The sequence below is a fragment of the Pleurodeles waltl genome, chromosome 4_1 (genome assembly GCF_031143425.1).
Source record: "Pleurodeles waltl isolate 20211129_DDA chromosome 4_1, aPleWal1.hap1.20221129, whole genome shotgun sequence".
In the NCBI taxonomy this organism is placed as follows: domain Eukaryota; kingdom Metazoa; phylum Chordata; class Amphibia; order Caudata; family Salamandridae; genus Pleurodeles; species Pleurodeles waltl.
The window spans coordinates 157,396,551-157,421,864 of record NC_090442.1 but is presented as its reverse complement, the minus strand read 5'-3'; the positions used below and the strand labels follow the sequence as shown (position 1 = coordinate 157,421,864).

General features: G+C 46.4%; 1 protein-coding gene across 1 annotated transcript in view; it reads left to right on the top strand.

The window, feature by feature from the left end:
* The first annotated feature begins 5,145 nt into the window (after nt 1-5,145).
* FAM180A (family with sequence similarity 180 member A) overlaps nt 5,146-25,314 on the top strand; it is a 117,734-nt gene continuing 97,565 nt past the window's right edge. Inside the window, exons 1-2 of the mRNA XM_069227502.1 lie at nt 5,146-5,552; nt 6,483-6,697. Of these exons, the coding sequence (XP_069083603.1) occupies nt 5,146-5,552; nt 6,483-6,697 (622 nt within the window). The remainder of the gene's footprint in view (nt 5,553-6,482; nt 6,698-25,314) is intronic.

Sequence of the window (25,314 nt, the reverse complement as noted above, 5' to 3'; positions counted from 1 at the left end):
CCTGTTACTGGCTGCAGCCAATAAACAAGATCTTTGACTTCACCAAGAAGACTCTGTGTTTCTGTAGTCTGAAACAGGAAGGACTCGAAGTCTTAGGGTGTGTTCCCTGGCACCACTGAGTTCTGAAAAACCCAGTACTTCACACCTCAGCCAGGCAGAACCTGCCCACTCTAGTCAGGGCTTGAGAGTTATACATCCAAGATAACCCCTGCTCACCCCCTTAGTAGCTTGGCACGAACAGTCAGGCTTAACCTGGAGGCAATGTGTAAAGCGTTCGCACAACACACAACACACGTGACGCAAAATGTACACCACAAAGTAAACACAACACTGAGCTATGTAAAAATAATCTGTATTGCACAAAACATAATTAGACCAACATTACACGTAAGTAATACCCTGCTACCTTAGCAGTTGTCAGAAGGTTACACAAGTTACTAATACTCTGCAAGAAGTTGCAGTTGTCACATTAGGACACGTAAGTACTCAGGATTCTGCAACATAAGCAGTAGTCAGAAATTATAATAAGAGGTATAAGCACTTGTCAGGAACAATTCCTAAATACCCATAAAAGGAACATTAGAAAACCTACCACAAGTCATATACACACACATCAGCTAGACATGCCTAGAAAAGGAACATTAGCACATGTGTATCACCAGTAAACAGGTAGAAAATAGCAAACATCTGTAAGTTTGTCTTAGGCTCCTAGAGCCTAGATTTTCTAAAGAGTACCTGGTTCCAGTTGTTTTGGGCACTTCCCGTGCCTATAGGTGAGTGTAGTGGGTCCCCGGCGCTCCGGCGCACACAACGGGGGCCACGCGATGCCTTGGAGGGAAGGGGGGCAGTTGGCACCCTCTTTTCCTGAACGGGCCCCTCCGGGGGCCTCCGTTCTGGGTGGGGGCCTGCCTCGGCCTCCACACACCCTGTCCGTGGGGTAGGAGGCCGGGCGCGGCCCACTAATAATTCTGGGGGCCAAGGCGGGAAGGGACTTCCGTTGAGGTCTCCCTTCCAGATTTAGATAAAAGAAAAATGCCCCCGAAAAAGGAAAGGAGCGTCCCGCTCCTGTCGCAGCGACAGGGGAAGGGGGCGCTCCCTGCGCCTCCCCCGAGTCCTGCTTCGCTTGTGGATGGAAACTCGGACCCCTCCGGGGGCCCGAGGAAACACTTGCCCGAACCCGATGTGGTGCGCGAGTGAAGGAAGCCTCTCCCGAGCCGCCGGGAGGCTTCCTGTAGGATTGCAGGTGGCTGGTGCCCCGGGGGCGCTCCCGGAATCGGGAGGTGCCTCGGGGGCGCCGAGAGGAGCACGCTTGCTCCGAATCCTTTGCTGAGGTGCCCCGGGGGCACTAGAATCAGCGCAGACCCGGCGCTGAAGAGAAAAAGCCTGGGTGGCGGCGGTGATTGTTTTGGAAGCAGAACACAGCGCTTGTTACAGCGCGAAAGCTAAACGTGCAGCCTGGGCTGCGGCGGTGATATTTTCCAGAACAAAGCAATTTTATAAGTTTTAAGGCCAATTTGAGGCCCGGGCTGCGGCGGTGATCTCTTGCAGCAAATTCCTTAGGGGTGAGCGCTTCTCTCCCAGCGCTAGGAAAAATTGGAGAGATCTGTACAGGGGTCAGGGGCACAGCACCCTGCCCCTGGGAGCAATCAGGAGGCCAAAGGAGCACAGGACTGGTGGGCCCAACTACAGACCAGCACAAAGAGGGCAGATAGTGGCAGTTTCTTCTAGTGACCACGCAGGTCATAGGTCAGCACAACAGCAGCAGTCCAAGGTGGTTTCCTGGTGATTCCATTCCTCAGCGTCCAGAGTCCAGTTTCCAGTTCCAAGAATGTTCAAATTGTGGGGAAAATTCCCCTGTACTTATAGTCAGTTTTTACAGTGTTTCACAATGGTAGGGAGAGGAGGTTCCAGCCAGTTACAACTGGTTCTGGGAGTGCCCCCTCTCTCCTTTCAGCACAGGCTCCAAACATCAGTGGGGGGCTAACGACCCTATTGTGTGAGGCCAGGGCAGTCTTTACAGATGCAGGTGTGCCCCGCCTCTCCCTTCTCTCAGCCCAGGAAGGCTTTACAATATGTAGATGCACCTCTGTGTCACCTCCACCCTCCCTGTGTTCAGGCTGTCTGAGAAGTATGCACAAAGCCCCAGCTGTCAGTCTGCCCAGACGTTGATAGGAGACAAGCTGCAAAACACCAAAGTTATAAGTACAGATAAATGTGCACTTTCTAGAAGTGGCATTTCTGTGACAGTAATAACAAATACACCTACACCAGTAAGTAGCATTTCTTACCACTGTCACAACCATACCAAACATGCCCATGCTACCCCTCATAAATCAGACAATACCCCTTCCACATAATGCAGGGCATTTCCAATGCAATCCTATGAGAGGGCAGCACTCACAGTAGTGAGACACCAAGTTAGGCTGTTTGTCACTACCACGACAGGCCACGCAACATGGCACATGTCCTGCCTTCTACATACATGGCACCCTGCCCAGAGGGCTAGCTAGAGCGTACCTTAGGGGTGACTTACATGTAGTAAAAGGGGAGTTATGGGCCTGGCAAGTAAATTTAGATGCCAGGTCCCTGTGGCAGGAAACTGCGCACACAGGCTCTGTGCTAGCAGGCCTTAAATAGGTTTGCAAGACTACTTCAGTGGGTGGCGCAAGCAGCACTGCAGGCCCACTAGTAGCATTTAATTTACAGGCCCTGGGTATAGGGATACCACTTTACAAGGGACTTATAGTTAAGTTAAATATGCCAATCAGGTATAATCCAATCATACCAAATTTGTAAGAGAGAGCACATGCACTTTAGCACTGGTTAGCAGTGAAAAAGTGCTCAGAGACAAAGCGTCAGCCAACAAAGGTCAGAAAAATAAGGAGGCAAAAGCAAAAAGTCTGGGGAATGACCCTGTAAAAGGGCCAGGTCCAACACTCAGTATTCCATGTTTGCACATTTAATTGCAGCAGCCGCGTGTTTAAGAGGAGGGCTTTGGGCACCGGCATGTTTTATGTACAAATTAAGTACTGCCTACAAGAAGAAGGAATCCCAAACATGATTAGAATGTGTTGATTCTTTCTGCAGGTCACTGGATGGTTGGGTGAAGAGCAGTAAGGTAACAACTTATGAGGGGCTTTACAACATGATTGCTTGGGAGCAATTGTACAGTCTGTGTTTTCCAGAGCTGTGCCAGCACCTGATTGACAGCAAGCTGACTAACTCCAGGAAGCTTGTGCAGGAAGCGGACCATTGGGAGAGCACCGGGGTCCAAAGGAGGTATGGGGAGACCACGCCAAGGGAGAGCAGGGTCCCTCAGAAGAAATGGGGGGTAAGGGTAAACAGGGGGAGTTTTCTACAGGGGCCTAACCTAGTTCCCAGTGTAAGGATTCCCAGCCCCCAGATGAAAAGTACCCATGGTTTTTTAAAGGGAAACCTGCAAAAGGGGGTCCCGGCAAGTGTTACGCATGTGACCAGGTGGGCCATGTTAGGGGGGATCCCAAATGTCCCAAGTGGACACTGGCATCCACTAGTGCTCAGTCACAAGATTTGACCAGTGTAGCGCTTGGGGAGGAGTTGGTTCCAGGAGGGTGGGAGCCAGCTCAGATGACCCTTGTCTCACTAGGGGACAGTGAAATCGCCCAAAGAACCCTTGTGCCTGAAAACACTAAAAAGTACAGGCAGTGGGTGACCATCAATGGACAGAGAGTGGGGGCTCCTAGAGACACAGGAGCCAGTGTGACTACTGTGAGAAGTCATCTGGTATCTGAAGAGCAGATAGATCCCCATGTACTTCACTAAGTAGTTATGGTAGACAACGCAGAGCGGCACAGGTTCTCTTTGAATGGGGGGGGGTGGGGTCTCAGGTGCCTTGAGAGTAGCTGTGAGTCCAACCATGCCTGTAAATTGTCTGCTTGGCAATGACCTGGAGGAATCCCCTTGGAAGGAGGTGGAACACAGTTCTCACTTGGAGATGTTGGGTCTGCCTGGGTGGGTGTGGGTGTCTACCTAGTCAATGGCAGCCCATCAGGGTGATAAGGAGACCCTGGAGCCTGAAAGAGCGGCCTAGCTGTCTGCCAGAAGGAGGAAGGGCAAGGGGCAATGGAAACCCGCCCCAGAAGTTCCCACAGTCCGGGAGGAGGCTGAACCTTGAGGGGGATGCCGCAGAGCCTACAGGGGAGCAGGTGGCTAAACTTGGGGAGGTCCCTGAGCTGACTCAGTGGCAGCAGGAACAGAAGACATGCCCTACTCTGGAGGGTTTGCGGCAGCAGGCCTGAGACCAGGCGTCTGGCAAGGAGTATGGTTCACATCTGATTTATTGGGAGGATGGCCTCCTATATAGTGAGCCTAAGGTTGCTAAGCCTGGGTCAGCCAATGTGCTGGTGGTACCCTAGTGCTTCAGAGTCTTCCTACTGGGTCTGGCTCATGGTGTGCCTTTAGCTGGACATTTGGGGCAGGACAAGACCTTTGAATGGCTTGTCACCCACTTTTACTGGCCCCAAATGTGCAGACCCTCAGATGCACACTGTAGGTCTTGCCAAACTTGTCAGGAAAGTGGTAAGAGTTGGGGGAAATGTAAGGCTCCCCTCCAACCTTTTCCTGTGGTCAGCACCCCCCTTTGAAAGGATTGGTATTGACATTGTGGGGCCTCTGGATCCCAAGACAGCCATGGGCAACAGGTTAATCCTGGTCTTGGTGGACCATGCCACCTGGTACCCAGAAGCGATTCCTTTGAGTTCAATCACCATCCCTGTGGTGGGATGTGCATTGATGGAGGGTTTTACCCGCATGGGGTTTCCCAAGGAGGTGGTATCTGATACGGGTAGCATCTTCAAATCGACATATATGAAGTCTCTGTGGAAGGAGTGTGGGGTAACCTACAAGTTTACCAGTCCTTACCACCCTCAAGGAAATGGTCTGGTTGAGAGATTCAACCGCACCTTGAAGGGCATGATCATGGGCCTGTTAGAGCCCTTGAGGTGTAGGTGAGACGTTCTCTTGCCATGCCTTCTGTTCGCCTACAGAGAGGTGCCACAAAAGGGTCTTGGATTTAGCTCTTTTGAGTTAATATATGGCTGCCCTGTCAGGGGACCTTTGAGTCTGGTTAGAGAAGGCTTGGCGAAGGCCTCCACTAAGCCCCTCAGGATGTATTCAGTTACATGCTGGCTTTTTAGGAACCAGACAGCACGCTTCAGGAAGCTTGCTCAAGAGAACCTGGAAGCATGCCAGGAAGACACTAAACGTTGGTATGACCAGAATGCCACCCTGGTTGAGTTTAAGCCTGGCCACAAAGTGTGGGTGATGGCCCCAGTGGAGCCTCGGGCTCTCGAGAACAAGTGGACTAGGCTTTTTGAAGTAGCGGAGCGCAAGAGTAATGTCACATATATGGTGAACTTGCGGACTCCTCGGTACCTTTGGAGGGTCCTACATGTGAATCGCCTCAAGCCTCATTTTGAGAGGATGGAGGTGACAATGCTCCTTGCAACAGATGATGGGGTGGAGGAAGAGAGTGAGCCTCTTCCTGACCTTCTGTCTGCTAAGGAGAAAGATGGGTCTGTGAAGGGTGTGAACTTCTCCCCCTCCCTGACCCCAGAACAACAGAGGGACTGTCGACCAGGTGTCGGGACAGTTTGCCTCATTGTTTTCCTTGATCCCAGGGGTCACTCATTTGTGCACACATAATGTGGACACTGGGGACAATCCGCCTTTGAAACATAAAGTTCACAGCGTGACTGACACGGTTAGGGCCAACATAAACGATGAGGTATCCAAAATGTTAGCCCTTGGGGTAATTGAGTTCTCCAGTAGCCCTTGGGGTAGCCCTGTGGTCTTGGTCCTAAAATCTGCTGCTCTTGATGCCACGCCAAAACTCCAGTTCTGTGTGGATTACCGGGGCTCAATGCGGTCACTAAGACTGACACGCACCCCATCCCCTGAGCTGATGAGCTCATTGATCGGTTGGAGGCTGCCAAATATCTCAACACGTTTGACTTAACATCTGAGTATTGGCAGATTGCTCTGACTGGGGGGCTAATGAGAGGCCTGTATTTTCTACCCCAGATGGGCACTACCAGTTTAGGGTGATGCCCTTTGGGATGAAAAATGCCCCTGCCACTTTTCAGAGGCTGGTTAACCAGGTGTTGGCTGGATTGGATGATTTCCGTGAAGCCTAGCTGGATGACATTGCTGTGTTCAGCTCCACTTGGGAGGCACACTTGCAGCACCTCTGCAAAGTGTTAGATGCCTTTCAGAAGACAGGCCTCACTGTTAAGGATAGCAAGTGCCAAATAGGGCAGGGCTCTGTAGTGTATTTGGATCACCAGGTAAGGAGTGGCCACTTGGACCCCTACAACCCAAGACTGACATTATTCTGGCTTAGGAGCCTCCCAAGACACGGACTGAGATGAGGGCATTTTTAGGTCTCACAGATTACTATAGGAGGTTTGTTAAGGGGTATGGCACCATTATTGCTCCCTTAACAGAGTTAACTTCCAAAAAGCAATCAAAGAAAGTGATCTGGAGTCTTGCCAGATATCTTTTGATGCCCTGAAGGCAGCCATGTGCACGGCACCCATGCTGAAGGCACCCAACTTCTCTAAAGAATTTGTCATGCAGACTGATGCTTCAGCGCATGGTGTAGGAGCAGTGTTGTCACAGCTAAATGCAGAGGGCCTAGATCAATCTGTAGGCTTTATCAGTAGGAGGTTATTTCCCCAGGAACGTAGGTGGAGTGCAATTAAGCGTGAAGCTTTTGCTGTGGTCTGGACGCTGAAGAAGCTAAGACCCTTCTTGTTTGGGACTCACTTCTGAGTTCAGACCGACCACAGGCCCCTCAGATGATTAATGTAGATGAGGGGTCAGAATCCAAAGCTGTTGAGGTGGTCCATCTCCCTACAGGGAATGGACTTTAGAGTGGAACATTTCCATGGAACAGAACACACCAATGCTGATGGTCTGTCCAGATTCTTCCACCTTAGTGATGAGAATTCCCATGAGGTTGCGTAGTTCTCCCCACTTTCAGCTGGGGGTGGCACGTATTAGACCTGGCATCCTTGGTGTAGTCTCCCCTAACTTTTTGCCTGTGCTTCCCAGGATGTTGCTATGTGCTTGACTCTGTTTTTGCTGTTATTGTTACTCTGGGCACTTTACCACTGCTGACCAGTGCTAAAGTGCTCCCTATGTGAAATTGTATGTGTAATTGGCTTTTCTATAATTGGCATATCTGATTTACTAGTAAGTCCCTAGTAAAGTACATTTCAGATGCCTATTGCCTGTAAATCAAATGCTACTTGTGGGCCTGCAGCACTGATTGTGCCACCCACATGAGTAGCCCTGTAAACATGGCTCAGATCTGCCACTGCAGTGTTTGTGTGTGCATGTTTTAAACTGCTAATTCGACATGGCAAGTATATCCACTTGCCAGGCCCAAACCTTCCCTTTTTCTACATGTAAGGCACTCCCAAGGTAGGCCCTAGGTAGCCCCATGGGCAGGGTGCACTGATGTGTTTTACATGTCCTAAGAGTGAAATACTGACAAATTCGTTTTTCACTGTTGCAAGGTCTATCTCTTGTAGGTTAGCATGGGGGCTGCCTTTAAATTTCTTTTAAGTGCAGTTTCCCTTTGAGAGCAGACATAGATTTGGAGTTTGGGGTCTCTCAACTCACAATTTAAAAATACATATTTTAGTGAAGTTGGGTTTACATTGTTAGTATGAAAATGCCACTTTTAGAAAGTAGACATTTTCTTGCTTAAACCATTCTGCGACTCTGCCTGTTTATGGATTCCCTGTCTGGGTCAGACTGACAGTTGGGCTATTTGTGAATCTCCTCTAGATAGTGATACAAAGGAAGCTGGGGTGTAGCCTGCATATCCTGACGAGCCATCTGGGCCAGAGTGGAGGGAGGAGTGGTCACTTACACCTAATGGGCTGTGTCTGCCCTCACACAATACAGTCTCTAACCCCCTGCCTGGCCTGGGCAAGGCAGGATCCTGTAAACGACAGAAACTTTTCTTTCAAGTTGGGCAACTTCAAAGGCAGAAAGGGGTATACGTATTGGACCGAAAACCCCAGACTTTACATTTCTTCAAGATTTGCTTATGGAATCAAGAGGAATCTCTGCCAAGTAGAAGAGCTGAAGAGCTGAGAAGTGCTGCCCCTGCCTGTGACTATGCTTTGTTGGGCTATCCTGAGGTTGCTGCTTCTGCCTGTGAAAGGGTACAAAAACTGGACTTTGTGGTATATTCCTGCTTGAGAAGAATCTTCAAGGGATTGGACTGAGTTTGCCCCCTTTTTTGAAGTCTCAGGGCCATCAAAGACTTCCTCTGCCAGCACCTAGACTCTCTGTTGAGACTCCTGCCCTGCCAAGTGGTGCCTAATCCAGTCCCTGGGCCCTTGAAAGGAGAAGCTTATGGAAAATCAAGAAGTTCCAAGACTGCTCCGGACTGATGCTGCTGCCGAATCCCTTGATGCCGCCTGCCACCGAAGCCTTGGTCCTCGCGTGAGGGCGACAACCCCGCCGGCCCGACGCCGCTGCAGCCTCGCTGAAGTCTGCGACTCCTTGGAAGCCACTGCGCCGTGACCGCCGGATATCAACCCCTCCGGAAGTGCACGTATCCAACTCTTCACACCAGTGCCACCTCACCTTCACAACTCCCCAGCAAGGACCCGATGCCTCTTCGCGACACCTCCGCTCTGCAGTACCGGAACCGACGCCCCATCGGATCCAGCTACGCTGCGATCCCTGACTCCCTGCACCTGCTTGTTTCCTCATTTTCATATGGGGGCCCATGTGACTCCGTGACTGGCACCATTAGCGCCAGATTTTGGGAACCACTCAGTCACGACGCCGTGATACCACCTAATTGAAGTATTTGTGTTTCTAAGCGCTATATGGAAGTTCAAGCTTTTAGAAATTCATAACTTGACTTGTGTGTGTTCGATTATTGTCGTTTTGGTCTTGTTTTGTTTAGATAAATATTGACTATTTTTCTAACCTGGTGTTGAGTCATTTTGTAGTGTGTTCACTGTATTACTGTGTGTGTTGGTACAAATACTTTATACGTTGCCTCTGGGTTAAGCCTTTCTGCTCATGCCAAGCTACTAAGGGTGTGAGTGGGGGTTAACCGGGTGTGTTTCTCCTTTGCCCTGACTAGAGTGAGGGTCCTTGCTTGGACAGGGGGCAACCTGACTGCCAACCAAAGACCCCATTTCTAACATTATGTTGCAGTGGCAAGTTGGATTTATCAGTAGCAAACTTTTGCGGCATTTCAGGACACAATTAGATCCTTCCTAGCAATAATTATGCTTATATGAAATATTACCATGTAGTATCTACAATGAAGAAAAATGAAAGGTACAGTTTTTCCCTCACCAGGGCATTTAAAACATCCGATATAATGTCAGTACTTACAGTTACATGGCACCCCACCCCTGGGGCACCTAGGGGAGACCTTAGGGGTGACCCATATGTAACGATAAGGTAGATTATCACTTTGGAAGTACCGTTAATTCCAAAGTCGAATTTGCAAACATTTTACTTTTTAAAGACAGTCTGCAAGGCAGGGCTGCCTTTAAAAATGACAGCAGACAGCACAGCAGTGCATGCTCCAGTGTAGGAAATCTACTGGGCCTCTAAACTTCCTTGTCCTATTATATACTAGGGACTTATAAGTAGTTTGAATCCTCCATGCACTATTATCTACTAGGGACTTACAGGAGCCTGTCATTTCCAATTGTAATTGTACCACTTTACCTTATACCTTTTGTTCAGAGCACTGGCCCTGGGCCTGGTCAGCAGAGCCCCGGGCACAGTCAGGGTCAGTTACCACCAGTATCAGTCAAAGAAAATGGGGTGAATATGCTAAAAGCATGACTTTCTCACAGTATTCCACACATTCTCACAGTATTCCACACATATGTACCTACAGGATATATTTCTTCAATGTACATAGATGTGGCATATGGAATAGTACGTCTATACTTCCCTTTATGCACTTACCTTTTGATATTCTGACCTCATTTTGGTCAATATTTAATAGCACACCCATCACACAACCAAACCCAGTACCCCAATAATAACAAATACACCTAAAAGCACTGTATGCTTTACAACATGCATACTGTACCTTTCTGCCTACAAGTATTTGGGAAATAATGAACTTATTGTGTCTAACTTTAAAGTTTGGTCACAGATGAGGGCCATACCCCCCCTAAAAATTTACTTTGGGCTAAAGGCCTGCACTAATGTAGTTTGTAATACGAATATAGGGTTTCAACTCCTTCTATGACAATGTTTACCTTTCTATACCTGATTGTATCCGTTAACATTCAGCTGATACTTGAATGAAACAGAATAGAATTATCCCTGCATTCTGCTTTACACAGAGATGATAGGTACTACAAGAATTGTATTTATATATGGTCCCAAAATCAAAATTACATTTAACCCCCCGCGCTCCCCACAACCTATTCAATGAGCAAATATTTTAAGCTTTTATGGACAATTTGTAGCCCCCGGCTGGTAACGCCCTTGGCACATGCTTGGTATTGCCCCACTGGCACCCTCCTTCAACTACTGTTGGTAGGCTTGGATTGCTAAGGACCGACTGAATTCGTGACTGACGGAAGGAGCTTCTGGCTGAGGGCTGGTGGAATGAGCTGTTCTCTAATGTCCGGAAATACTTGCAATAGCTCCGACGCACGCAGCCCTGGCCCGAATCTGCAGGTCACGGAAGTTGCTTTCTGATGCGTCGCGAGGCACGTAGGCTGGCCTTGGCCTTAATTCCGGTTTATTTAGTAAACCACTTCTGTAATTCCAGAGCATCTGTAAACATGGGACAAGTTCATCCGAATCAAAGGAATGTGAACCTTTGGCTGTAGACGAATGTTAAGTGTTTTCAAAGTCACAGAGCCCACCTTCTTTCAACAGTGCCAAGTACAGCTATTTCCTCTTCTTCCACCCTGCTTTCTTTTTTTATGTCTTTTGGTTTCAACTTTAGTCTTTCTCCCATCTGGCCTCTCTTCACAGTTTCTTATTGTCAAGTAACTTTTCACTTCTTGCATACCTGCCATTTTTCTCTACTGGCCCCTCCGCCTCCCCATCCTCTGTCGGTATCTTTTCATTTCTTTTGCCTATAATTAAATGTTACGCACCTTTTCTCTCCCAAATTTAATCTGTGCGTTCTATCACATTTTCTAAAAGATGCTCTTTCTCTTACATTTCCATGCACTCAGGGCTGTACCTTGGTCAGTAAGATTGGGAAGGTGAGAGCTTCAGATTTTCTAAACTTCACGCTGTCATAGTGCGTTCAAATACATCAAACTACAAGCAGGGCATAAACGGGGCTTAAAAGGCTGTGCAAAAGGAGAGAGTGCATAGTTTGCAAAATAACCAACATTTTAAAGACCTTCAGAAAAGAGAGAGAGGATGTTTTAGTCTAAAAAATAATCAGTGAAACCCGACAGACACCTCACCATACCCGACTGAAAGCACCTGAATCTAACTATTTACTATAAAATACATTTATTGGGGGTGAGGAGGTGTAAGATCCCAAACAGCCATCTGAAGCTATGCCCCTGCATGCACTATTCTGTCTCTCTCCTTTTCTTGATTTCTTTTCCTCTCTATCATCTTATGACCGTTTCATCTTTCTTTGTCATCTACCCAAGTCATCCTGACATCTTTTCCTCCATCTTCCCCTCTTTATAATTTTCCCATCAGCCCCACTTGATATGTATGTAGTCTGTATGTCGGTTTACCCGCTCTCCCCCCACACTTGTACTTTCTTTCCTGATGTGCTTGTGTGAAAGGATGGTTCTGACTGCCTGGTCTCCCTGATTTGTTTTTTGCTTTTTGGTCACCTGGTTTTCGACCTTTTACTGTGGGGGAGCCTAATAGTCTGGGACTCATCCACATTAAACTCATGGTTAAATGGACTCCACATGTTTACCGCCAGTGCTGCCTTGTTAAGATAAGGTTGCTGCAATGCAGCCAGGGTAGGATGCCCAGGGCTGGTTACACGTGAACAGGTTTGCACATGCGTGTGCACCTGTGGGATGGCTGCGTGGGGGGACTCCTGTTGTGCACATCCCAGGAACTGCGCCCAGGTAGCCTGGTGCAGAAAGGACCATGCAGAGTGGGTGGTGACCTGGAGTAAGCCTTATGAGTGTACACATGTGAGGGATAGTCAGTGTGCTTACTGTCTTCATTGTGGGGACACTCCATTACATGTCAATGGGAAACACTGGCCTCGGGCGCACCTCCAGTTCCCTAGGGTCCACAGACTCCAGAGTTTCACCAATGTACACTGTAGCCTGTATGAAAAAAATAATGCAGTAGGTTGCAAAAGTATATCTGTACAGTTTATGGGTCATCCAGGAATGTCATCTCTCTCTGACTCAGCTCAGGATTAGGGCCAGATACTGCTCTGTCCAGCTGCAGGAACAGGGCCTTGCATCAATCAGCCAGCTATCATTCTGTGCCAGGAACCGGGCCTGCCCCAGGCCCCTCAATGAGGAGGAGCTCCTTGAAGGAATTGCTGGGAGAGGCCCTGGAAGGAATGTCAGGGAAGAGGGGCTGAGTTTCAGAGCACATGTGGCAACTGACTCCTGGACCATGCCATTTTGAGATATCCAAGAAGACTATGCAGGAAGGTTAGGACAGGGGCAGAGAAGTGATGTGGCGCATCAGGATAGGCCAGAAGCGCAGCCCTGCTGGACACTTCCACCCCACCTTAAGAGGTCTTACACAGGGAAGAGAGCTCTCTCTTCGCTGTGCTACTCTACAGAACACTAGGACTGAAGATGGGCGTCATGGACAACTGGATAGAAGAAACCCCTGACTGCCCACTGGGGCAAGGACTCTGCACCCTGAGTGACCCCAGACCCAGTGGGACACACCACAGAATGAGCCAAAGATCACCCAGAGTGGCCTATGGGGGCCCAAGATATCCCAGGGGGAAAGTATGTGACCTTTGACCCCTGGGGAGGTCCAGTGACGAAGCACGTGGGGCTCTACCACAGATTCCAACATTGCCCCCAGGGTGGGCTATGGCCTGGGGGCTACCCCCAAGAAGGTGCAAGGGCCGGGATGCACCACTGCACATCCCAAGCAAAAAGGTTTATTGCGAGGGATCGCCGTTGCGCCCCCTGATGGTGAAGAGGAGGGGCCCGGGATCCCATCCCTGGGCCCCTGACCAAGAAAAGGAAGTTAGGGAGTACCATCACACTCCCCATGAAGATGCCCCAATGGGCGAAGTCAGGACGTTGGCCCCGGACCCTATCCTGGGACCCTGAGAAGAGCCGGAATAAGGGGTGGTGCTGTCGCACACCCTGCATCAACTGTATGGGAGGCCCTGGACCCCATCCCTGTACCCTGTGGCAGAAGATGAAGCCGGGGAGCGCCGTCACTCTCCCTGTAAAAATGCAGGAAAGGGGAGTGCTGTCGCCACCGCCGACATCGCATCTGCCCGCAGGAATGGGCAGGCACCAGAGGGGAGGCGAGGGAGCACCTGCACGCCTCCCCCTCACGGCCTGTCCCTAGGCCGCCTCACCAGCATCTGCTAGCTGGAGCAGACAGGCCTCCAAAGGCAGTAGTGCTGGCTCCTGCAGCAGCACCATCAGGTGGTAGCCGTGAGGGAAGCCGGCGGGAGCGGCTGGGGGTGGGCTCCCTGCTCCGCTCCCTAATATCACCTAACTCGCGTGAGGGGAGGTCTAGGTGGGACCGGGCACCCCAGGGGGACAAGAGCTCACTGTAGCACAAGGCTGCTAACGATGAAGATGGCAGAGTGGCTCTCCCCAGCACAGCAGGAGAGCTGCTCATCAAATATGCATGCTACTAGATGAGCGACCCATAATGCTCTGTGGGGCCTGGCCCAGTTCCTCATCTAGACCACTTGTTTTGGCATGGTGCTAACCCCAGGAGAGCGGGGTGACCACCCAAAGGATCATCAAGTTTTGGGGTGCTGCAGGAGGAGTACATCCTCCCTCCAAGAAGTTAGCAAATATCCCCACCCTCAGTTTCAGGGGACTTGGAAATAATAAGCCATCAAGGGTGCCAATGTATCTTAAAATCTAGTCCCAGCTGGAACTTTTGTTTCAGGATGGTGGAACTGTGTTCTCTAGTGGTGAAGATTATGGCTGCAGGCCTTGTGGCCTGGATAATTTTAGATGTTATAATGGTGAATATTCTCTTGGGGAAAGGCTGTAATTATGGATGTTTTCACAGAGATGGAGTATTTAGGGACTATTGACAAATGGCAGCATTTATGGTAAGTGTGATTAAAAATGTATGGCTGCAGTGTGGGGGCCAGTGATGTGACACATGTATGGTCAAATGCAAAGACACCCTCTGGGCTGAAAGATGGTATGACATAATGCACTGCAACAAACAGTGCAATTCTGTATCAATATGAAAAATAATTACTTCTTTAAGATAAACAAGATTATAGGTATATGTTTACCAGTTCTATTGATACAAATACTGAATGCCTGGACTCAGGGATTTTGCATGCAAAGGAACTCACTCCACAGTATATGTAATGGGAGCTGATGCAGTATTTACGAACCTGCAATGTTCCAGACCATTCCAATTGTTTCACACTCTTATAGTGCTAAAAAACCTCCATGCCAGAACATAATGTAAGGGGAGGGGGGTGCCAGGACACAGCATACTGTCAAGACAGAGTACTACTTTATAGAAGGCAATTCTGGGATGGATTGTTGAAAATTTGATGGCATATTTATCAACATTTTCATCACCCTTATGCCACGCAGGGGGTGCAGGGTGATGCTAACCGTATGATGAGATCTGACAAGCCTCCCAAGGCCGTCTTGCGTGGCCCTGTGTTTCTTGGTAAATCTGCAGTAATGCAAGGGAGCGCAAGTCGCTGCCTTGTGTTAATCTGCCTCAGAGAGATATTCCACGGGTGGAGCGTGGGCGTTTTTTACGCATCAATCCATGGATTCTGAAGCATTTCTAGATTTACCAACACAGGTAGACCTGGTCATGCATCACAATGAAATATCTTTGTTTCTCCCCGTTATTTCCTCTTTGGACATGTGCTGCTCTCTGTAGCACATATAGAACGAGGAAGAATCCTCTAAGGATTGTTTTTGTGCAGGAAGGTTTCCCTTCCTGCTCTAAAACAATCCTGACTGCGGCACAAGCACCCTTGCACCATTACACAAGGGTGCCTGCATTGGTGCTAAGCAGTCAAAAGTGCTCCAGTGCAAGGAGAGGACATGAATGTGCCACATAATGTTAAATATGGCGCATTCCTGCCTTCTCACTTTCACGCAACGCAGTAATGTGTCTTGCTGTGCTGCATTGCGTAAAATATTGAGAATTCCGCCACTTTGTATTTGAATGTTGGCAACAGGCAGCACAGCTAGACTGTGGGATTGGCAGAGATAACTTAATGGGGGAGTTGCTAACGTGCAGAGGTCCAGATCTGGTTTGGTTACCATATACTCATATTTCAGAGGTTTGTACGACAAGGACAAGTTACCTTTACTTCCACATTCAATTAAATATACTGGGTTATAATTTCATGGCTAGGCTCATGCCTTTAAGTGTTATTTGTGAAGTGTTGTGGGAGCCTTCCTAGGGTGAAATCTACAAAATTGAAGAAATCAGAACCAGGATGGAATTCCAAACCTGCCTGTTTTTCTGGGCTCAGTTATAGTTTGGCTTCATCCTCGTCTGCATCGGGCTCGAAAAGAACAGGGGAGGAAAGACAACCAGGGCTCATTGGCCAGGAACCTTTTTATGCTGACATTGGATGAACGTGATCCCGACGACCTGAGAACTGGCTACTATGACCCAGAACTAATTGGCAACTATGCAAGAGTATACTTGGTAACACTCAAACTATGCACCAGGGACAGTGCCCCCACAGTAATCCCCATTTTTACCACTAGGATTTAAATAGGTTGCAAGAATATACCTGGAGGAAACGTTACTACTGCAGAGATGTTTTGTCACCCGACTTTGCCTGTTGTGTCTAAATGAACCATAATGAAGCCTTATTTGGGGCCAGATGTGTCAAATGTTTTTGCATTCGCAAACGGTGCGAATCACAAAAATAGGCAGTTTGCGAATGCAAAATCACTTTTCCCCCATGTAAGAAAGGCATTCGTAGTCCAATATTGCGAATTCGCAAAATTAGTGCATCCCTAAAATTGTGACTACAATTTGTGATTTGCAATTTGCGAATTGCAAATAGGTACTTGCAAAATCAATGTATGAACCGTCCTCAAATTGTGAATGGTTGCAAGGTGGTGATTTTGCATGTGCAATTTACCACCAACTCAAATCAGGTGGTAATCAGGTGCAAACTATAAAAAGAGGCCCAGAGGGCCACAATGGCTGCACTCTATGTCATGGTGAGGACGATGAGGATCCTGGCAGGTTGGAGGAGGGGGATGAGGAGACAGGAGAGTGTTTACAGAGTACGCATGACATTGATCAGACAGAGGAGGAGACCTATGACAAGTATAGTTTACATTTTGCCATGATAATGGACCTAATAGCAGATCTGCAATCACAACTGCAGCGACACACACACAAACACAAAGAACCCATGCCATTCTCACTCATGTGCAGGTGTTATGTTCCCTGCACCTCTTAGTCCCAGGAAGCTACTGGGGTTCATAGCAGCAGATGGAGGTGTGCCCCAAAGTGCGCTTCCTGGATACAATGTTACCAAGATAAATGAGCTCATCAAATTTCCCAATACCCCACAGGACCTGCAGCTCACAAAATTGCATTTCTGTCAGGTAGCTGAATTCCCATACGTCATTGGCTGCACTGATGGGACACATGTTGCAATCTGTCTACCATCTGACAATGAATACTTATACAGAAATAGGAAATGGAGCCATTCCATGAACATACAGGTCATCCGATGTGTCTCACACATCATCACTGATTAAGTGGCCAGATTCCCAGATGTAAACATGACTCTTATATTTTCAGGCATAGTGGAATCTACACAAGGCTACTTGGCGTAGAGTTTGGAGAAGGATACCTACTTGGTGATTAATCACAGAACTGTGTACCATAGCATACAGATGTGAAAATTGCTGACAATAACTCAATATGTACTCGTGTCGTTATGGGAGACAGTGCATATGCAATGCGGTCCTTCATTATCACACCATACCTGAATCCGGATACTTCAAGTGAATGGCGTTACAATGCTGCGCCTAGGAGGACACGTAGTATGATAGAGGGGCCATTTGACATGCTGAAGACTCGCTTTTGATGCCTACACAAAAGTGGCGGGGCACCACAACACAGTACTTAGACCTGCTGCAAGATAATTGCTACATGTGCTATGTTGCACAACATTGCAACATTGAGAGGCATACCCCTGGGACCCTCAGATACGGAGTCTGATGAGGACGATGACCACTTACCACCCCGTCACCCAGCAGATGGATCAAGAGCAGCCAAAGGCAGACAAAGACGTGCTGAAATCACACACAATTATTTTTATTGTTAGTAATGTTGAGGCCACGTATTTTCCCTTCTTGCTACAGGTATCACATTTATTGCCTTAACATCAGGTCGAATATGTGGACACACAACACAGGGAGATCTAACGCACATTATGTACACAAATCAAATGCTTCACCAGTAACATATGTTTTGCACTCCACTGGAATGGTCAGTGGCTTGGCTATATCTCTTGATGAGGCCTCAGAGACTGCACTGTGTCTGGAACTGCGATGCCTATTGTCCATCAAAGGGGCAGTCACACTGATGAGGCTTGAGAGCTCCTCACTATCTCCTCCACCTAAATCACTGTTACCAGCGATCCAGGCTGTTTGCATGTTCTCCTGCGTATTGGTAATTGCACCAATCCTCTTGCAACATCTCCACTGGGATGTGCCATCACCACTTGCATGCTCACGGCACGTTGTGACAGTAATGCTTTAGCACTAGTGAGGTGATTGACCAATCAGGTAAACCCATCCAATCTGCCCATCAATTGGTGGTGTCGCCTACGGTGGGTGACGTGGTCCTGCTGCATCACTGTGCAGAGTTCCTGTAAGGCATTGGTGATTTTCCTTAAGTTGTCTGCTGTTGCTTCCCATCCTTCCAACACTGTTGCATTCAGCTGACACATGTTGTTATTCAGTGTCACTAACTGTGCATTGATTTCCTGTGCTTACATTGTAGGCACTGCACCTTCAACATGGATGCCTCCAGATTGCCAAATACTGATGAGCCCTCACCTTGCTGTGAGCTCCACCTGACATCCACTCTACACCTCCTGAGAGGGATGTATTGGCGCTGGAACAGGGACTGACATCTGTGGGTGGGTCTATCTTCTGCAGGCGGTGTATGCATGTCTTGTGACATGTCATCCGACTCCACATTGAACTGCGCCTGGGTTGTGCAGGTGTTGTAGGTGGTGTTGACACAATATTTTTGACATCTGTCAGTGGCTGGGTTTCCTCATTTCTCCCTAGTTTCTGTTTCTGCTGCATGTGGTGCAGGTACATCAGCGACATCAATGAGAAATATTTCAGTGTCTCTGTTCTCCATTTGATTATGAAGTAAACATTTTTCCTCATGTTACTGCTTGCCATTTGGATTGTGTATGTGTATGCACAATGCTGCAATGTTAGAAATTGGTTCACTGTTGGGGTATGGACTACCCTCCCATAACGTATTATTGGGTTGCATATAATGTGTGGCATGGGTTTTTCTTAACATTGGGGGTTGACACTGATTTTTTCGATGGTACACTTTCCTTGCAAATATGGTAAATGAAGTATTTGTATGCCTTACCTTTGCTGGTGCTGGGTGTGGCTGAGGTGTCGATCTCTGTGTGTCCAACGATGGCTTTAGGCTGTAGAGTGAACTCTACCATGTCCTCTAAGGGAGTGGATGGTGTCCGTGGATGGTCCTCTGCCAGTACTCCTCGCCTCCAAAAGGCTGGTTGCTACCCACTCCTTTGGCCGTGTACGTAAATTGTACCATTGCTTACATATCTCTTCAATGGAGCGCTGTGTCAACCACCCTACACTGCTCTTGAACTGGATGTCTGTCCATATTTTCTGCTTCTCACTCTCTGGGACATGGAGGGAGTTTTTACATAGGAGCTTGCCATGGCTCTTTATGACCTCTTCTCAAGTACCTGCACACTGAACTTCAGTTTCCTCTTCCAGCCTCCAGCATCCTTTGAATTCCCCTCAGTGGCCATGGTGAGTGTTGTGCCTGGAGAAGACTGCAACCTGTCTCCCTAGTGCTCAGCTCTCACACTCTGCCTCCTCCTGTGGCTGAGACTTCTGGAAACAGCGAGGTCTGACCCACTTCCTGGTTGTAAGGTCACCAAGCCGCTCCGAAATGCAAGATTCACAATTTGCGATTACCAAATAGTGATTTACTATTTTACCGAATTGCTATTGGATAATCACTATTTGCGATTGCAAATTTGAGGTAAAAAAAAAAATTGTAAGTACTGTGGTACATCGCATTTTGTGGTTACCAAACTATGTTTGCTCAGTTTTGCGTCAAAAAATATAGCGCCGGCTTGCACCATTCAAGGACGCCAGCCGGGTGCAAAATTTATGGAATGGCGCAATCCGGTGCAAAGGGTGGGCTAGCGTAAAAAAAATGACGTTAGCTGGGTGGGTGTTTCGGTATGGGAGAAAGGGGTTTTGCACAAAAAAATGACGTTAGGCTGGTTAGAGGCAAAAAAAGATGCCTCTAACCAGCGTACCGTCATTTTCTGATGCAAAACCATCCATACCACATGACTCTTGTCTTAGAAAAGACAGGAGTCAGGCCCACCACCAAAATGGCCAGCACAGGGGACAAGGGTCCCCTGGCCATGTCCACTGCACCGTGTGCCATGCAGGGGGCCTCAAGTTGGGCCCCCGATGGCACTTTACATTTTTTTTAAACTTACTATACTTACCTGGGATGGGGTCCCCCATCCTCGGGTGTCCCTCTGGTGTTGGTGGGGGTGTTCCTGGGGCTTGAGGAGGACACCTATGGACCCATTCCATGGTGTTTGACCATGGAAATGGATCCACAGGTCCCCTAACGCATGGTCTGACCCAGGCGTTAAATAATAGCGCAAAGCATGCATTGCACTATTATTCAGCCCCTCCTCCCACCCGTGCATCATTTTACCATGGGGGATAAATATGCGGCTATGGGGTTAGCACCATTTTTTAGATGGGAACGCCTACCTTGCATCTCATTGGCGCAAGGTAGGTTCATGCATCTAAAAAATGGTGCAAACTCCAATATTTTGATGATGGAGTTAGTTTTGCACCGAATTTGCGTAAAACAAATGACGCAAATTCGCAATGGAGTATAAATATGCTCCTTGGTTTTCATAAATGACAAGTATGCTTAAAAAGTGGTGAGGATGTCAAATAAGAGGGGGAGGAGAAGATATAACTTCCTGTGGAATAAAGGTGAGAATCAATGACCATTCCACCTCCATAGTACAAGGATGGCTGCGTTGTGGGGGAGATTGTTTTTGTGTAGGAAGGAACAACTTCATACACAAAAACAGTCTTAAATGGCGATCTGCTCTTTCTATGTGTGCTGCAAAATGCAGCACACATACAAAGAGCAAAAACGAGGAGAAATTAAAGCATTTCTCCTCTTTGTGCCACTCTAACACCACCCCTGGGGTGGCGTTAGCTTTTGGCGCTGCCTCAGGTTTATGAAAACTCGTAAAACTAAGGCAGTGTCAAAATGCAATGGGTGTTGCTGTGGCACGCCCACAGCAACAGCCATTGCACGCCCCTTCCACGCAAAGTTCTGCATGGGAAGGGGCCGTATTTACAAGGTGGCGTTAAGCCACAAAAAGTGGCTTAATGCCACCTTATAAATACAGCGCAGGGCATAGCGCCTCCGTAGCATCACGAAAAGTGAAGCCCCAGTGGTGCTATGGGCTCTTAAATATGTCTCTTAATCTTAGCGAAGCTCCAAAGAAATCCGAAGGACACAAAGAAAGATTTAAGACAGTACTTATTAAATGGAGGAATCTCAGACTAATCAGGATTCATTTTATATTCTGAAACTGACAAAAAAAGGCTGATATTTCACTGAGAAGAGCAGGCATAGTACTATCAGGATTTGAAATGAAAAAAAGAATATCTTCAGTAAGCTGCAAATTGCAATTGTTTATCCCCGTAAGAAAAATCTGAAGTTGATGAATTATGACAAATATAACAATGATATTTACACTCTTAGCAAAGTAATCTCTTACAAGAAATTATATGTACATAATTGCATTGAAGATCGTTCTCCATTAAATCACAAATGAATAACACAAATAACACACATGAGAATCACAAATGAATCTAAATGAATAACAATGGCGATAAAGGACGTCCTTGATGGACTCCCCAACACAAAGTAAAATAGGCAGAAGTTTGTCCATTGACCTGTACCCGTCTTTAACGGAAGAATACAGTAAAGAAACTAATGAGATCCAATTAGGATAAAAACCATGCCCCGTAGAGAATGGAGCAAGAAGACCTAATTAATCCTATCAAAAGCTTTCTCAGAGTTGCTCGTTGTTTACTTTACTTAGTACGTTAAAAAACAAACAGGTATTAGTGGAGGCTAAGAGTCCAGTTACAAATCCCGCCTGTTCCGTGCTGATCAGTTTTGGTAAAAGAGGGTCTAATCCTAAACCTAAGATGTTAGCAAAAATCTTGTAATCAACATTGAGAAGGGATATAGGGCGATAGTTTTTACGTAGCATGTGACCTTTATCCTTCTTTGGAAAAAGGTTAATAGTAGTCTCTTGAAAAGTAATGGTTTGCATACCAGAGGTAGAAAAGTAATGAAATTCTCGCAGTATATCAGCATCACTAAATAATGTATCATCATCAGCGTTACATAAAAAGGCAACAACCTTGACATAATTAGCCAACAGCTTACCCACTTTGTTATTGCCCATATCAAATCTAGCACTGTATCCCACAATAGCTGTTGGGACATTTCAGAAGTGTCTTTAAGTTTTAAAACTTCAGAAGTAAATGAGAGAAAGGAAGAAGAAAATTGGGCATCTTGAAGAAGAGAGTTATTAAATCTCTACCTGTTAGGTTTAATAGCAGGAAGAATCACTGAATGCTTTCAATCCCTTTGAAGTTTTAGAGCTTCGCTTTCTATACGATTAATTTCCTGTAATAGAACAAAATGTGCATGGTATTTAGGAAGATGAGATAGAACTCTCTGCCATTTGATGGAATTTAAAAACCCATAACCATTCCATGACTATACTCTGAATTATGCTGTGAATCATGCATCTAGAAACAGAGAACAGTCTTTGAAATACATATGAATAAACCGAAGTAGTGAAGAGAAGGAATCCATTGAGTAGGTAAGATGCAGAGAAAGAAAACAAAAGGATTAAGAGGCACATGAGGTCAAATCAATCCAGGATTTGTAAAGCGCGGCTAATCACCCATAGGGTCTCAAGGCGCTGAGGTGACAGGAAAAGTAATGGGAAAAGGAAAGAGCAAGTTAGGGAAGATAAGCACAAGACAAAAAAGACAGCACATTTAGAACAAGTGTTGACTGTAAGAACATACCTTGAAACATAAATTAAAAGTAAATGGTAAATGTATGGTGACAACACACAATGAGGTTGGCACCTCATCAAGGCAGCTGGGCTAACGATGGAGAAAAAAAGACAAATAGAGAGAGGACTGGTGAGGCCTATGAAGTTAAATCTCAGGATTACTGATAAAAATATGAAAAAAGGAGTTAAACATAGAAAACTTGGTATGCTCAAATTTAAGAACAAAAAAATCAATAACAGAAAGCATACAATGTAATCCTACAACTAAGGAAATACAAACAGTGAGAAATATTATTGCAACCAAAGAAATTGAAGGTTTAGCACTATCCACTGTTTCAAGACTATGAGATTGAAGAAACTTCCTAACCTTCATAGGATCATCATAGGGTATTGTGTTACTCTGATAAGTCACTTTAAATAAGCAAGGGTGAAAGAATCAATATCTAGCTCCTATAGGGTGAAACACTGGTTGGAATTCCAAGAATTCCTTTTTTCGAGTCACAGTAGCTTTAGAAAAATCTTGAATAATGAAAATCTTTTTCCCCTGACCAAAGTAGGTGTTTTTCAGATTTCGAAGCTTGAAGAATTTTCAAACGGTCATTAAAATCCAGAAAGAAAATGATGGCTTCCCTGGGTTTGATGAGAGATGAAGTGGTGGATGGTGTCTAAAGTAATGTCGCTGTCTCTTACCTGTAGAGAAGCGATGGCCTTAAGGAAACAATATGGAATATACCCCGCCCACTGACTGTACCTACCAGAATGATTGTTAATGTACACCAAATAGAGACACGATCATCTGAGGGGAGATGGCCCTTGGATTCTGGTTGAAGTGCTTTAAATAGAGGATACATTGTCAACTAATAATAATGAAAATAGGACCAATTTTGAGTTGTGTGCCTTTCCCTTGAATGGTTCCTTTAATCCTTCCCTCACCCGCCTTACCCTAGTAAACCTAAATACCTGTGAGGCAAATTGAAGAGGTATGCACCAGGATACGTTGCTTTAATGGACAGATGAGCCAAGGGTTTCTCCATGAAAGATGAGTGGATGACGATGTGTTGTTGTTGCGTAGGAGTGAACGCAATGTTGCTTTATCGTATGCATTCAAATCTATGTAGAAAACAATAACCAAAGATCTACATGACTTTCTTTTGCACAACTAGTAATATCAAACATATAACCACTATAATGCCTTTGAGGATTATCAACGTTTTAAAAGACCCAGACCTAGATTGTCTGAAACCTGGATGAGTTCTGTACTCTTCAAAAGACCAAAGTTCTTAATGTTCTGTGTTTTTCTGAGTACCAAAGCTCTTAATGTTCATTCACAATAATGATTGGTTCTGTAGGAGTTAAACATCAAAAGCAAAAAGTGCAAGAGTTTACAGTGATTCTTTTTTTATTTTATTTTTTACAGTTTTCCACTTTAATGACTTCTCCTTTGTTTACAGGTACATGTGACGGTTGGCTGCCAATTGTAAACAGATGACACAAGGTAGGTGATTCCTCCGATTGTTTCTTGTTTTGAGAAAAACCTTTTCCCTCTGTAGTTTCCATCTGGATTGAAGACGCATTGTTTTTCTCTTTCTTTAGGACTCCTGCTCCAATAGAAATGTGACATCTGGATTGTCAGGTGAGTTACTCCAGGAAAAGCATTCCTTTTGGCTCAGGTGCAGTGTAAATAGTTGCAGCTGTACGCGCCCGAGGTGTCAGCAGAGCTTCAGCCTGTCTGAAGCATGTGGCTTTGTTTACACAACACCCACAGCATACCAGAAGGTTCATGTGCCTCTTGCCCATGACCCTTGTTACTTTGATGAGTCAGGACGTTAAGTCAGTGTGCACCTATCCTTATTTCTGGCACAATAAAATGTGATTATAAAAAATGGCAACTAAACATGGATTTAAAATACAATTAAATTAATAATAATTGACTTCACACTATATCTTAAGTAAGGGTGACAGTAAAGCACACTTCATAATAAATCATATGTTTTTACAATCAAACAATCAAGGATGCAGGAGCCAGGGTTGGGCAATGACGGCATACCTATTTTTTTAATACTCAAAACCTGTTTGACCTTACGGGTAGTTACTATGGAATGTGCATATAATGTACATGGAGGAGCCAGGGTTATTATATTGTTGTTGGGGCGAGCTAGGCCAATTCCTGACAGATGGACACTACCCCAACCTGTGTGCTCTCTGTATATTTAATTTTGCAGAAAGTTGCATACATAAAAGTTGCAGCAGCCAGAAGGTGAAAAAGAAGATAGGACCCTGTCCTTCAAGGCCCTCCAGAAGCCCATAAATACAGAAATTATATTACTAATTCCCGTTCTCCAAGTCCTCTGTTTGATGTTTTATTAGAGTGATCTCTTTTTCATCTTGAATATCACTCTCTCTTTGCTCAACTGAAGCAACTCTGACCTCCGTACCTGATCACTTGTCACCTAGATGTTATAAGTTTCTTCAACAAAAGGTCTTAATGCATGAATCTCCTCCAGTAGAAGGTTGCAGATAGATAGGCGACAATGGGTTCACTGGAGAAGGAGGGTCTTGTTAAAGCCTTTTAGTCGCAGAGGAGACATTTGAAGGTTTTATAGCAGTCGAAGTGAACATAGGGAGCCATTAAATGGCAGAGTGCGATGCTTTAGTTGGAGTTTACAAGGACATCATTGATGAGGAAGCCACCGAACGTTTGGAAGACCCAGGTTTGGAAGACACAAGTGGCCTTATAGATAACTCCA